Raw genomic sequence first — 12586 nt, forward strand, 5'->3', positions numbered from 1 at the left:
TCCCCCCCTTTTTATCCTGTCTGTTGCACTGCAGATTTAATACTGTGTGTTAACGTATACACACAGTATACGCTGAATTATCTCAGAAGTCAGATCTGGGCAGTAATTAAGTCATGAGGCTGGTCTCCCCCACCCCTCCCCCTCCACCCCGTCCCACCCCCGGGTCAAAATAGCGAGTTTGTCTTGCCCTGCTCGGAAAAAACTTTGTTACTTGACTGCACGCCACGTCCAGGATCCGACCGGTGCGTAATTATTAATCGTTTGCAACCAACTTCCGTGGAGCAAGATCCTCTCAGCTCTGACATGAAACAGACATGAGCTCCTGTTTGGACCTCCTCGGTGCCACCGGGCTGAATCGTGTTTATTCGGAGTGAGACGCACTGTTGCGTCAGGTATCGTCGGGACGCGATGTTGTTCTGGCAGTCCTACACCGAAAACTTCCGAGCACCCGTACAGAGACACGGAGACAGCAGTTATACACGGTATGAACCTCATAAACGTAAAAGTGAAATGCAATTTTGTTTATGTTCTCTGTGTTCCCTGTAATATATTTTAATGAATCACTATTTCAGTTATTACTTCCTTTCGATTTTAGACGACTCAGCCCTATAACTGTGTGGGTTGATGGCATATATTTACAATATTTCTTCTGTACAAGTGCTTATCTTTGTTGGTAGTAATGACTTTGTAGATGCATTTTAGTTTCTGGAAGGCAGAGCACAACTACTGTTGGACACAATGACGGAAGCGTAAAGGATTCTGATTGGCTAATCCCCCTGCGTTGGGCACAAAAAGCGTCTTCTGATTGGCTGAACGTCGTCCTGGCATCCTTCCTGAGGCTGGCAGTGGCAGCCCTGCAGGCTTCACAGACCGACAGTCTCTATGCTGTGGGAGCCATGTTGATGCCTGGTTTTGTGTTAACCGCTGCACTTTGGATGGTTTAAGGACTGCGTCTTGAGGACTGAGAGCCTTAGCGGTGATCCAAGGACCGCAATGAAAAGTGGGGAGCGGTTTGGGATGGTACAGGGAGCGCCAAAGGAAAGCTGCTCTTAGGTCACCGGACATCTTTTAGTTGAATCAAAGCAAGTGAAGTTGATGCGAGTTAGCCTGATAGCTAGGTAGCAACAGCTGTGCCGACGCTGTGGAATGCGACTTGTGGACTAAAACAAAACCATCTTCTCTGCGTGTTGTGTTTTGTTGGGCTAACGTTAGCCTAACTGCTAGACATTGTGCCTGGGGTAACAATGGGGCTGTTGGATCCGTGCTAGCTTGCTCAAGTTGCCTTTGTAAACCGAGCTAACTGTTAGCTAACGTTAGCATGCTGACAGTCAGCTCGCGTCTTCAGTCACGACCAACATTTGCTAGCTGAGTGGACTCTGACTTATAGTTACTTTGATACAGTCTGCCAGTTGTTGAGCACTGTGTTGTGTGACTAAAGCCACCAAAAAATTCCGAACGGTAATATGGCGATCCATCCAGTCTCTGTGGGAAGCTACCGATTCGCCTGCCCATCTTGCCAAGGAGCAGCTAGCAGGCTAGCAGCATAACTTTCCTTTGACGGTGTCACTAAGAAGCTGAAGACCCCACTTCCTCACTAGCCGACTTCTCGTACCTGAAGCAAGCTGGCGGCCCTCCGAGTAGAAGCCGAGGACAAGGAGCTGGGGCCGATGGCCTGGGTGCTGAAGATGGACGACGCCACCATAGAGTCGGGGCTGGTGCACGACTTCGATGCCAGTCTGTCCGGCATCGGACAGGAGCTGGGGGCTGGAGCCTACAGTATGAGGTTAGAGATGGAGTCAACATACCAACCCCAGCTTTAGAGAGAACCACACACATACTGTCTGGAAGACTTAACATTACACCCCCCCCCCCCCCGCCCGTGTGTGTGATGGCCACTCATTGTTTTGGGATTTGCAGTAGGGCAACCATTGCAGGGTGCCCCGATCAGGGACAAAGATTAATTTCTCTAAACCGACACAAAAGAAAAGGAAGGAGGAGTTGGGGGGCAGATATGTTCTATCTGTTTACTCCTTTGCTCATATTATGGTCTGTTGCCAATGGAGACCTAAACTTTGTATAGATTTCAAGATAACACAGGAAGTCAGTAGTGAAGGCCCTTTGTGGCCCCTCAGAGTTGTTTCTCAGGCTTGTTTCTGCAGACCAGTGGTGTGTGGAAACAAAAGGCTGCATATTATGTCCAAGGAGCCTGATTTTAGTCTTTTTAATGAGAAACATTTCTAAAGGACTTAATTCACCTTTAGGTATAAATGGCAGAAGCTTCAGAACCTCTTTACTCTGTGATGAAGCTTATGACACAGCTTACCATCCTTTTTTTTCCCCCAAATAAAAGCAGTTTATCTTCAACAACTTTCTGCTATAGATGTGAAAGACAATGGGTGTTTTTGACTTGTGCTATATGATTACCAAAGTTTAGTCAGATTTCTCTAACACTGTTGGTTTTGTCTAACCTCTAACAAAAGTGCATAATGCATCAGTGTTAAACAGGGATCTCTCACTAAAATATCAAACACAGCATTTTCAGAGCAATCTTTTTTTGATCATTATTGTTACGTGTAAACATGTGATCATAGAATATGGAAACAAACCTAAGAATCTAGCCAAGCGTCAAATATCAAGTCTTGATACTTTATTAAATGTTTGGACAGATTCTTGTACATTTAACCAAAACATTTCACCACAGGATCCATAATTAAGTTTCTGTTTTCGAACCTGAATCAAATTCCCATTTTTAAAACCTGTTAAAACATGTTTATATTCTCCATACTATGGTACTGGAAGAAAAAGCATTGTTTTGGTTTCACTATTGATAGAATGGCTACTGTATTGCTGCTGATTTTTAGCATACTGCCTTTATTCCCAGCTTTAATAGCTACATACACAGTATCTGTCACTAAATTACAATAAATACTTGAAGATATGTGATCACTTCCTAAATTTGGCATCGTATGCACCACTGGTTAGTCAGTACGACTTGTCGATAATGTGTCTGTGGTATTGTCGTAAACCACCTGTTCAGTTAGACATTCTTGGTATGGGTGTACTGTATTATGTAACAGGTTATGTGAGGTGATGATATTTGTGTGACGAAGGCAAGATGCTCCCAGAACATGGATGTGTCTTATCAGCAGCCTCCTCAGCCATCTGCCTTTAGCATGCGTTTATCTGAGTGTGACGTAGGGGTATGCAAGCCTGCTCTGAGGGTAAGCAAGTTTACCGATACTCAAGTGATGGGTTGCATCCAAGTGAATTAATGGAAACTGTGTGTGTGTGTGTCTGTGCACTTTGTCAGTGGCTCCAGGGGTAGTGTGCTATCTGTGGTGTTGGGGTGAGTTAGTGGGACATGTTTGGAGTCAGCAGCTGGTAGGAACAGAATGTCTCAGTGTGTGTCAGTGGAACCAGCTCTTCATATTTCAGGAAGCAGATGTAGCTTTCCTGGGTAGCAGAGCTGTGGCACTCTGGTTGGCATTGTCTGGGCACCCACTCTGCAGAGAAAACACATCGCCAAGTGAGCAAGAGAGATGTGATTTGAGTCTGAATAAATCCACTTTCTTGTTTGGAGAAAAGTGCCACAGGAATGTCTTGAAATTGTCAAGCTTATTTATTTATTTTCTTTATTTGCATCAGATTTAGAACAGCGTCATGACTTGCCAAAAAGTTTTCCAGGTGATGAGATGCCATGATCTGCATTTCTTTGCATAGATAGGGCTTTTTTTTTTCTTTGCACATGCCCCCGCTCACTGTGCACCCGTTGACACCCCTGCAGCATTTGTCAGGGAGAACTGAAGACGGGTTGGTTGTCTAGAGTGACTGCCAAGTGTGAGTGATAGTGTGTGTCAGCAGCTCCGGCTATCTCTGGGTGTTTTTGTTCATTTATCCTGCTGCGGCCTCATGCATACATAACAAGAGAGCCATTTGAGTGATGGAGAGCCTTTGTCACTTATTCTAAAATAACTCCATCTGTTTAATAATTCCACACTAAGATGAAGTAAGGTGAGGTGTTGTATTATCAAAGTTGGAGCATCTAACAGTTTAAATTGCCCCAAAACCAATTTAATTTGTTTTAGAGTTAAAGGCTGATAAAGTTGGTCAGTGAGAACACCCAGTCTTGAGAAATAAAGGAAGGAGTTGTCTTTGCTTTCAGTGAGGTCACAGTGATTATGACACTGGCCGCATTGCTTTCATTTATTTGTTGAATAGATAATTACAATTTTTAATAATTAATAAGCCAAAATGCTGGGAGACCAGAGACGAGAAAAATGTGCTTAAATTAAGCTGTTCACGCAAAACTTTTAAGCTTCTTACATCTGTTCTTTTATGACAGATTTTCTGTTTTTTTTCCCCTGTCTTTTTGTATCTCCTTTTTCATCGCCTTCTCTCTCTCTCCCAGCGATGTGCTGGCCCTGCCAATCTTTAAGCAGGAGGACACCAGCCTTCCTCCTGAAAATGAGACCAAAAATCCCCCATTCCAGTATGTGCTGTGCGCCGCCACGTCGCCTGCTGTCAAGCTGCACGACGAGACGCTCACGTACCTAAACCAAGGTGAGGCACACAATACAGGCGCTCAAGAGAAAGTTTTGAGTTGTACTTTCCTTCATGCCATCGTTAAATGTGAATTTCTTTGTTTCTCTTCTTATGTTTCACATAAAGACTTTGGTATCTGATAGTATATATATATATATATATATATATATATATATATATACATGTTCCACTTCTTGCTCTGTGGCTACACACCCTTCATTTAACATCTATAAATAATTACCAAGTTAATTTATTGCACATTAGTATAATTAGTGTAAAATGAAACCGTTGCTTACGTGAATGGCAGCCTCTTCTGGACTCTGCTCAGCACTTAAATGTTACACACCACCAGTTAGGTGTTGGCCCTGCTTTATTGCTTTATAGAACACACGGATGTTTACCTCATTTAATGTCATTCAGAGGGGTTATCATGAATTGAGGAACTGGCAGAATCTTCTTTACAGTCAGAACCAGTTGGCATCTGTCCCTGTATGCTTTACTGCAAGAGAGAAGCTAGAAGTGAATTACTGGGCCCAACTTTTTACAAATAGATGTTGGATTATACACAGTTGCTACTGCAGCTAAAATGCAGTAAATAATTTAGGTCAATTATGTGCTCATGTAAAAACATTTTCCAAACTGCACAGTGGCCTGATTGAAGATAGTCTGGTCATCCATGTCGGGATACACTTTACTGGAAAATAATCAGTTAGCATGTTGGTGTGCTGTGTTGCCTTTAAGGGTTTAATAGAGAATTGAGGATTGAGATGGTGAGAAGCTGAATCTCCGTGATCTTTTGAAAGTCTTGATAGCATTCCCACAGTCAAAGCTTTTTATTTTATTTAATTTTTAGAGCTCAACTTCCTAAGACCCCTCTATACAGTGAGCACAACAAGCTTAGAAGTACATTGCATGTCAAACAGCATGCAATGGATCCAATGAAGTCTTGGTAACAGTCTGTGTCAGAATGCATTATATCGGTCATGTCTGATGGTGCAATAAACATGAACCAAGGCCGTGAATGACCCTTTTCGTAAAACTCTACACTGGAATGAGTTTTGTTTCCAGTTCTACAAATAAAGTGCCACAAAGAGGCTGCCTAAGAGCAACTGTGAGAGTTAGCAGCTCTCATTTTTTCCCTCCTTACTCATGATGTTTTTTTCTTGTTGTCTTCCTCTGTTCCTTCAGGCCAGTCTTACGAGGTGCGTATGTTGGACAACAGGATGCCAGGGGAGTTACCAGAGCTCAACAACAAGATGGTGAAGGTGAGAGAGTCATCGCAGTTGGACGGTCTACATCTTATGTCCAGTACATACCTCACATTTTGTGTGTGTTTGTGTGTAGAGCGTAGTTCGAGTGGTGTTTCATGACCGCCGGCTGCAGTACACAGAGCACCAGCAGCTGGAGGGCTGGAAGTGGAATCGTCCTGGGGACCGTCTTCTTGACATCGGTAAGGATGCCTTCCTAGAAATGTTTACTTTTACTGTCCCATGTGTGTGAGTGTGATTTGGAGTTCAAATATCTGTGTGTGTGTGTGAGACAGATATCCCCATGTCAGTGGGCATTGTGGAGCCGAAGACTCACCCCTCCCAGCTTAACGCAGCAGAGTTCCTGTGGGATCTGAACAAAAGAGCTTCTGTTTTTGTGCAGGTAACACACACGTATCAGCTCTCTTTTGTGCCAGCTGTTGGGCGTGCCACTGAATCTCCACATCAAACACACTTTTGATCACACTCATCTCCCCACGGTCTGCAGGTGCACTGCATCAGCACAGAGTTCACTCCCAGGAAGCACGGAGGGGAGAAGGGCGTCCCCTTCAGGATCCAGTTTGACACGTTCGCCCAAGGAGACAATGGAGAGTACTCAGAGCACCTCCACTCTGCCTCCTGCCAAATCAAAGTCTTTAAGGTACACAGTCTTTCTATCACAGGAGAGGAAGAGTAGGGGAGGGGGATTTACACCTATTGGACCTATTAAATCTGCCTTCCTTTTCTGGTCTCTTCTCTGTTTCCTGTTTAGCCAAAGGGGGCAGACCGTAAGCAAAAGACAGACAGGGAGAAGATGGAGAAACGCACAGCTCAAGAGAAGGCAAAGTACCAGCCTTCTTATGATACCACTATCCTGTCAGAGGTCAGTATGCTAAAGTTTTTAATGTGGGGCACATCCATGTTTAAAATATATGCACCTGAGTGAGTGAATAGTATGTATTAATTAGGTTTATGAAGGTTTACCATTCAGAAAACCAACAATAATTTTCTCAGAGCCAAAGGTGATCTTGTTTTGTTTTTAGTCAAAAAATTGAATATATATGAATTCAGTTCTATAAAACAGAAAAAAAGCAAAGAAAAGTCGCAAAACCTCACATTTAAAAAGATTAAAGTCAAGGTTTGTATTTTTGCTTGATTGCTGACACTAACTAATTCAGAATTGCTGCCCAATAATTTTCTGCCTACCAAATGTTGAATTAATCCCGCTTTAACAATCAAGCCATGGGGGAAAAAAAAAACTAACAAATCGCTTTTCTTAAGAAGCTACCATATTCACATGATCCTTTTTTAATTCTTTTTTCTGTTCTTTCTAAAAGTTTTCTGGCTGTGGTTTTTAATTTTTAATTTTTTTAAATTTTTTTTTTTGATACAGCTCTTGAATTAAAATTCTCTTTGGCAGCTGATAGGCAGATGTTAGATGGCAGAGCTTCTCACAGGCACAATCATTAAGCCACCACAGTAGAGAACAATCTGCTCCTTAACTGTAGTGCATCACACTATGTTGATGATACAGCTTAATAAATCAGAGTGACAGATTGTTCACTGCGACGGATTACATGTCTCAAGCAAGTTTTAATTTTGGAACCGATGGTTGCTTGAAAGGCAGAACGGCGTCTGGTAGGCTTCAGAAATCGGTTGGCAGTAGCATTAAGCTGCATCTCATGATCAATTTGGTTTGGAGAGGACAGCCTCAATAGCAGTCACTCGACAAGTATTTGTGAAACAGCATTTCTGTTCTTTTGCTGCCGTGCTTTAGCATTTAGCAAAGGTGATCTTTATGTTAGCTGAGGTGGCTCACGTCCACAGACCGGCTAACCCCTGCTGTTTTATCTGTATGCAGACAAGGCTTGAACCTATCATAGAGGATGCGGGTGACCATGAACTGAAAAAGTCCAGCAAACGGACACTTCCCGCTGACTGTGGAGACTCCCTGGCCAAGAGAGGCAGTGTAAGTACCCTGCTTGTCTCCTCCTCCACATCACTCCATCCACAGTCTGCCCCCCTGTGGACACCTGGTTGATAGACAGGAGAGCCTAAACTGCTGGGAAGATGTTTCAGTGCCTTGTATTTGACACAGTGGAGATGAGTTGCAAAGCTTAAGTCACAGTTCAGTTTTTGTTTTGGGATGGTTGGAATTGGCATTCAGTTTCAATTAACCCGGTAAGTCTGATTAATTTTGTGTATATTTGTATGTGTCTCTCCTTAGTGCTCCCCATGGCCAGACAAGGCCTACGTCAGCCCCAACCAGGCAGCTACTCCCTCCTTCTCCTCCACCCCGCTGTCCACCTACACAACCTCCTCAGTACCGGACAGGTAACTGTGTGTGTGTGTGTTTGTGAGCGTGCGTGCGTGCGCCTTCAAGTAAGTTATGTATTGACCTCTTAATTGCTGCTCTTGTGTTGTAGCGATTCGTCCTCACCCAATCACCAGGCAGACCCTGGCAGCCATGGCAATTCAGAGGTTAGTGTGCACTCTTGAAGCGGACGTTTCCACACATCACTGTTAGGAAAGCACAGGTGTCAGTAATACAATTAACAATGGCTTGATTCCATTTAGCTGCTCCTGAGATTCAGGGCGCTGGTGTTGTGCATGCTGGCTCACTGTCACACTGTCATCACTTACTGAGTCATTTAAGGGGCAGTGATCATAAATTTGAGTTGAATGCAGTTGACTGATGATGTAGCTGACATTATATTGCGGACACTAATATTAGTAGCTATGAATTTATGGTTTAAGTCATTTAACCATTTAAAATATCCAACATTCAGTGATTCAACTTCCCAAATACTGACATTATTGTTGACAATTTTTATACTTAATCACTAACAGAAAATAACCGATGAAGACAAGAAGCCACATCAAACATTTGGTATCCTATGGGGAAAGTAAAACTAAGATCCAGTTGTGGACGTGTGTTGACAGTGTGAGTGTGTGTTTTTTCTCTTTCTCTTCTGCAGCAGTTGAGCCCCACTGCTTCTATACAGGATGCACAGAAGTGGCTGCTGAAAAATCGCTTCAACTCCTACACACGACTCTTCTCTCACTTCTCAGGTACACTCACACACACCGTGAAACGCACTAAAACATTGATGCTTTGTTGTTAACAAACTGCGGTACCAGTAACCGGACATCTGACCCGTTGCATAGGTTCTGATTTGTTAAAGCTAACCCGGGACGACCTGGTCCAGATTTGTGGGCCAGCAGATGGGATCAGACTCTTCAATGCACTTAAATCCAGGTGCGTGTCATTTTGAGGTTGTGTAGACGAGCTTGAGCAATCCGGGCATCGCCAGTATTTTTTATTTTTCTTTTCTGTATGTGTAGGTCGGTGCGTCCGAGGTTGACCGTGTATGTCTGCCAAGAGTCTCCTCGGGAGAGCCACCTGCTGGAGAGACAGGGCTCCAATGAAAACGGAGAACACAGCGTTTCCTCTAGTTTACATGGTGAACAAGCTGCAGCGTGCCACTGATATTAATCCATGGAGTGACACTGTGTGTAAATATCGTCATGGGTGTAAACTCGCCTCTGGTCTGTTTCTGTGCAGTGTATCATGCTCTGTACCTAGAGGAGCTCACAGCTGCAGAGCTGATCCGCAAGATCGCGTGCGTGTGCAGCCTTCCGCTGGGAACGATCAACCAGGTGTATAGACAGGGTCCTACAGGCATCCACATCCTGCTCAGTGATCAGGTACCAACAAACACACACCATCTTTTCCTCTCTATTAGTACTTTGATATGACACTTTGATCACTCAGCTTTTGATTTTTGTTTTATGCTGCTGTTACAAATGCCTCAAAACTTCATTACTAGGCGGTCATTTACCCTTAAAGAGGAAAAAAAAAGCCATGTCTCACAATTTTGCCCTGGAACAGCAACGCTACTGTCTGCAGTACAGCTTATTTACATGTCATTTACATTCTCACACACATACTGTACTGTACTGTACCACTCCAGTCTCCAGTCTGAGTGGTCTGACCTACATGTCAGTCACCACTAAAACACAAAGGAACCACTTACTTCTACAAGCTTACAAGGCAATTTGAATTCACCTCGTCTGTTTTTCCTTTGCCAGATGGTTTACAACTTGCCTGACGAGAGCTGTTTTTTAATCAGCACTGTCAAAGGTGAGTGTTGGTAGCTGGTAGCCTCTTGCATTGCAATTTGGTGTATAAAGAAGGCTCACTATATGGTCATTTGACAGGGATTTAATGTGCTTCTTTCTTCATTACACTTCCTCTCCAGATGAACTGGGCGAGGGACTCCATCTAATCCTGAAGTAGTGAGGAGGACAGATGGCATCGCTAATACTCCACCCTCTGTTTTGGAGCAGAAGCCTCCCTCTGTCCCTCTCTGCCTGCCTCCGCTCCTTCCTCGCGCTTCCTCCTGTTCTCTCTAAACGCTCGCTCGATGGAAAGCGGAGAGACTGTGCTAAAGCCATGTAAATGTTAGAATCTGACATGGGTGTGTCCACTGTTTCATATTGAAAACACTATTAACGGAGGAGATGGGGTGAAAGACAAGAGACTGGGGGAGGTGTGTGATGTATGTATTTTGATTTTTGTTTTATTTAGTTGTCTTTTTATATGGTTTCTGTGGGAGAGGGCATGGGGGGAGGCTCCAGGAGAGAGGGGAGAGTGACATTCTGGCCAACAGGAATGAGAAAGAAAGCAGAGTTTCCTTATTGCTCGTTGCCCTTCTTACACAACGTGCACAACCAGCACTAGGCCAGTATTTGATAACCTGTACTGCTGAACAGCATGTGATCTCAACATACTAACTTGCTTAAAGACACCCCCCCTCCTTTACTCTGCTTGTTTAACATTCTTGGTGGGGGTTCTCTTAATAAACCATTTATCGATCCACCAAGCTCAATAGCCCCCTGAAATACAAGGCTAAATTTGTGGAAGTGGCGTCATTTGAGGTTGTTGACGCCAGCGTTCAGTTACTTTTTTTTCTTGGACTGATTTCACTTGTCATACAGAAGTCGACCTGTGTGATTTTTACCCTTCCAGCCATATCTCTCTCCTGTTGGATACCATGTCCGACTCAGATCAATTCTCTTCATGTATGTCCTGTTTGGCTTGCGCTTTTACTTTTTTAGTTAATGCTTTATTTATGGATCAGCTGTTTCTCTCGCATTCATTGAATTTACTTGTGTCTCGTGCCATATTGGCTTTTTAACTCAATCGTTTGATCTCGTTCACAACCACAGTGCATGTGCACCTCGTCTTTGACTCCTCTGCTTTCTGTGCTGACTCTGAAACACTGGTTTAGAGAAGTGTGATTTACGCCATCTGGGATTTTGATCATAAAGGTGCAAAAAAAAAAAAAAAAAAACAACCAAAAAACCCGAAATCCTAATGTGTGGAGCAGTAACGCCTATCCAAAAACCTACTATAATGTGGACCAAATGGGTTTCAGATTGATAGGCCCTTCTTGAGGAAACATCTGGTCACTTAAAGCATTCATAGAATTGATCAGATGGCAAATTAAACCCTCACCTACTGGAATTGCTTGTGTGCTGCGTGTACATAATAAACCCACCATTCCAGGATCTGCTCTGCAAGAAAACAAGCCAACACAGCAGCAGGCTAGTAGAAACGTATCACTGCAGTAGCCTGGTTCCAATGGTCTTACCCTGTAGTCTAGAGCGTCATGGCAGCTCCACATCCATCTTCAGAATCTTGTGTTTTTAATGTAGCCAAACACAGGAAGTACAGCTCACGTGTTTTGAGTGCTCTTACCTTTGAAAAGTGACAGGAAGTCTCACAGGTCCTGGGAGTCACCATCAGTTTAGTTGACCCCCTTTGATTTGATTTGGGTGCACAGTGTCTGGCAATGTTGCAAGTGCATACGGTTTGCACACCTCTAAGTGTCAGATGGTGTGTGTGTGTGTGTGCGTGCGTACGTGTGTATCATTTTTTGGTCTTGCAAAGAAAACACAAAGAAATTGTGTATAATTTGCTGTTTAGTAAAGAGCATGTGTTAGATGGGGGACAGGAGGGAGGGCGTTATTTATGTTCTTGGTGATTGTAACCCCTCCTTCTTTTTCCAGTTGTTAGAGACCAAGTCTGCACTGAAGAATCACAAAACTCAAGCTCAATGTGTAGTCATTAGTCCTGCAGCCACTCCCTCCTCTTATCAGCCTATAAAGAAAGACTGTGGAGACTAAAAAGTGTTTGTGTTTTTGTCTCACCATGCGCCAGAGCCAGGACTGTAGCTCTTGTAGTGTTTACAAGGATATGAGTACCACAGCACAGTAAACCGTGTTCCTCAACTCAAAAAAATTAACGAGCAACAGAGTGATGCCAAGTCAGGTAAACTGGTGAGAAGTTTTAGCCCCCTGAAGTCCTGACCAGTCGTCTTTCTGTCTGTGTGACTGAATGTGTGTGTGTGTGTTGAGTGTGAGCAGGAGAGGTGACTACTGTTCATGTACAGCCTAATGTCAATGATGATGCTTCTCATGTGCACAGTACAGTATGCTGGAGATGTACACAACCACATGTGCTGGGAATAAATGATTTCATAACTTTCTCTGGTCTCCTTCATCGAGAAGAATATTCGTTTGCAAGACACTTGTTAGTTTAAAACAATTTGTATATAATACATTTTCTACCTTTGAAGAGATGTATTGTCAAGTCCAGAGGAAAAGGATAACCAGGACATGACTGTCATAGTTTTGAAGGGATACTAACTTTTATGATGTGGGGGGAATCACAAGAGACAAATTTTAAAAGGAAGTTGAAACTGAAGCAGCTGAGGATGAGATACTTTGAC

The 12586-nt window shown here is 43.5% G+C and overlaps 1 protein-coding gene across 2 annotated transcripts; it reads left to right on the forward strand.

The window, feature by feature from the left end:
* Positions 1-204: 204 nt before the first annotated feature.
* Positions 205-12342, forward strand: ubp1 (upstream binding protein 1). 2 transcript variants are annotated; one of them, XM_046417015.1, is made up of 16 exons: positions 205-482; positions 4409-4560; positions 5731-5807; positions 5887-5992; positions 6086-6192; positions 6298-6450; positions 6562-6672; positions 7651-7758; positions 8017-8123; positions 8216-8270; positions 8768-8861; positions 8958-9048; positions 9135-9253; positions 9355-9497; positions 9882-9933; positions 10052-12342. In XM_046417015.1, exons 1-16 carry the CDS (start codon positions 409-411, stop codon positions 10087-10089), a joined length of 1587 nt encoding a protein of 528 aa, XP_046272971.1. In that variant the 5' UTR covers positions 205-408; the 3' UTR covers positions 10090-12342. The 2 variants fall into 2 exon arrangements, with proteins under 2 accessions (XP_046272971.1, XP_046272970.1); XM_046417014.1 differs by lacking the exon at positions 205-482 and adding an exon at positions 727-1783.
* The last annotated feature ends 244 nt before the right edge of the window (positions 12343-12586 follow it).

This window comes from Scatophagus argus, chromosome 17 (genome assembly GCF_020382885.2).
Source record: "Scatophagus argus isolate fScaArg1 chromosome 17, fScaArg1.pri, whole genome shotgun sequence".
In the NCBI taxonomy this organism is placed as follows: Eukaryota; Metazoa; Chordata; class Actinopteri; family Scatophagidae; genus Scatophagus; species Scatophagus argus.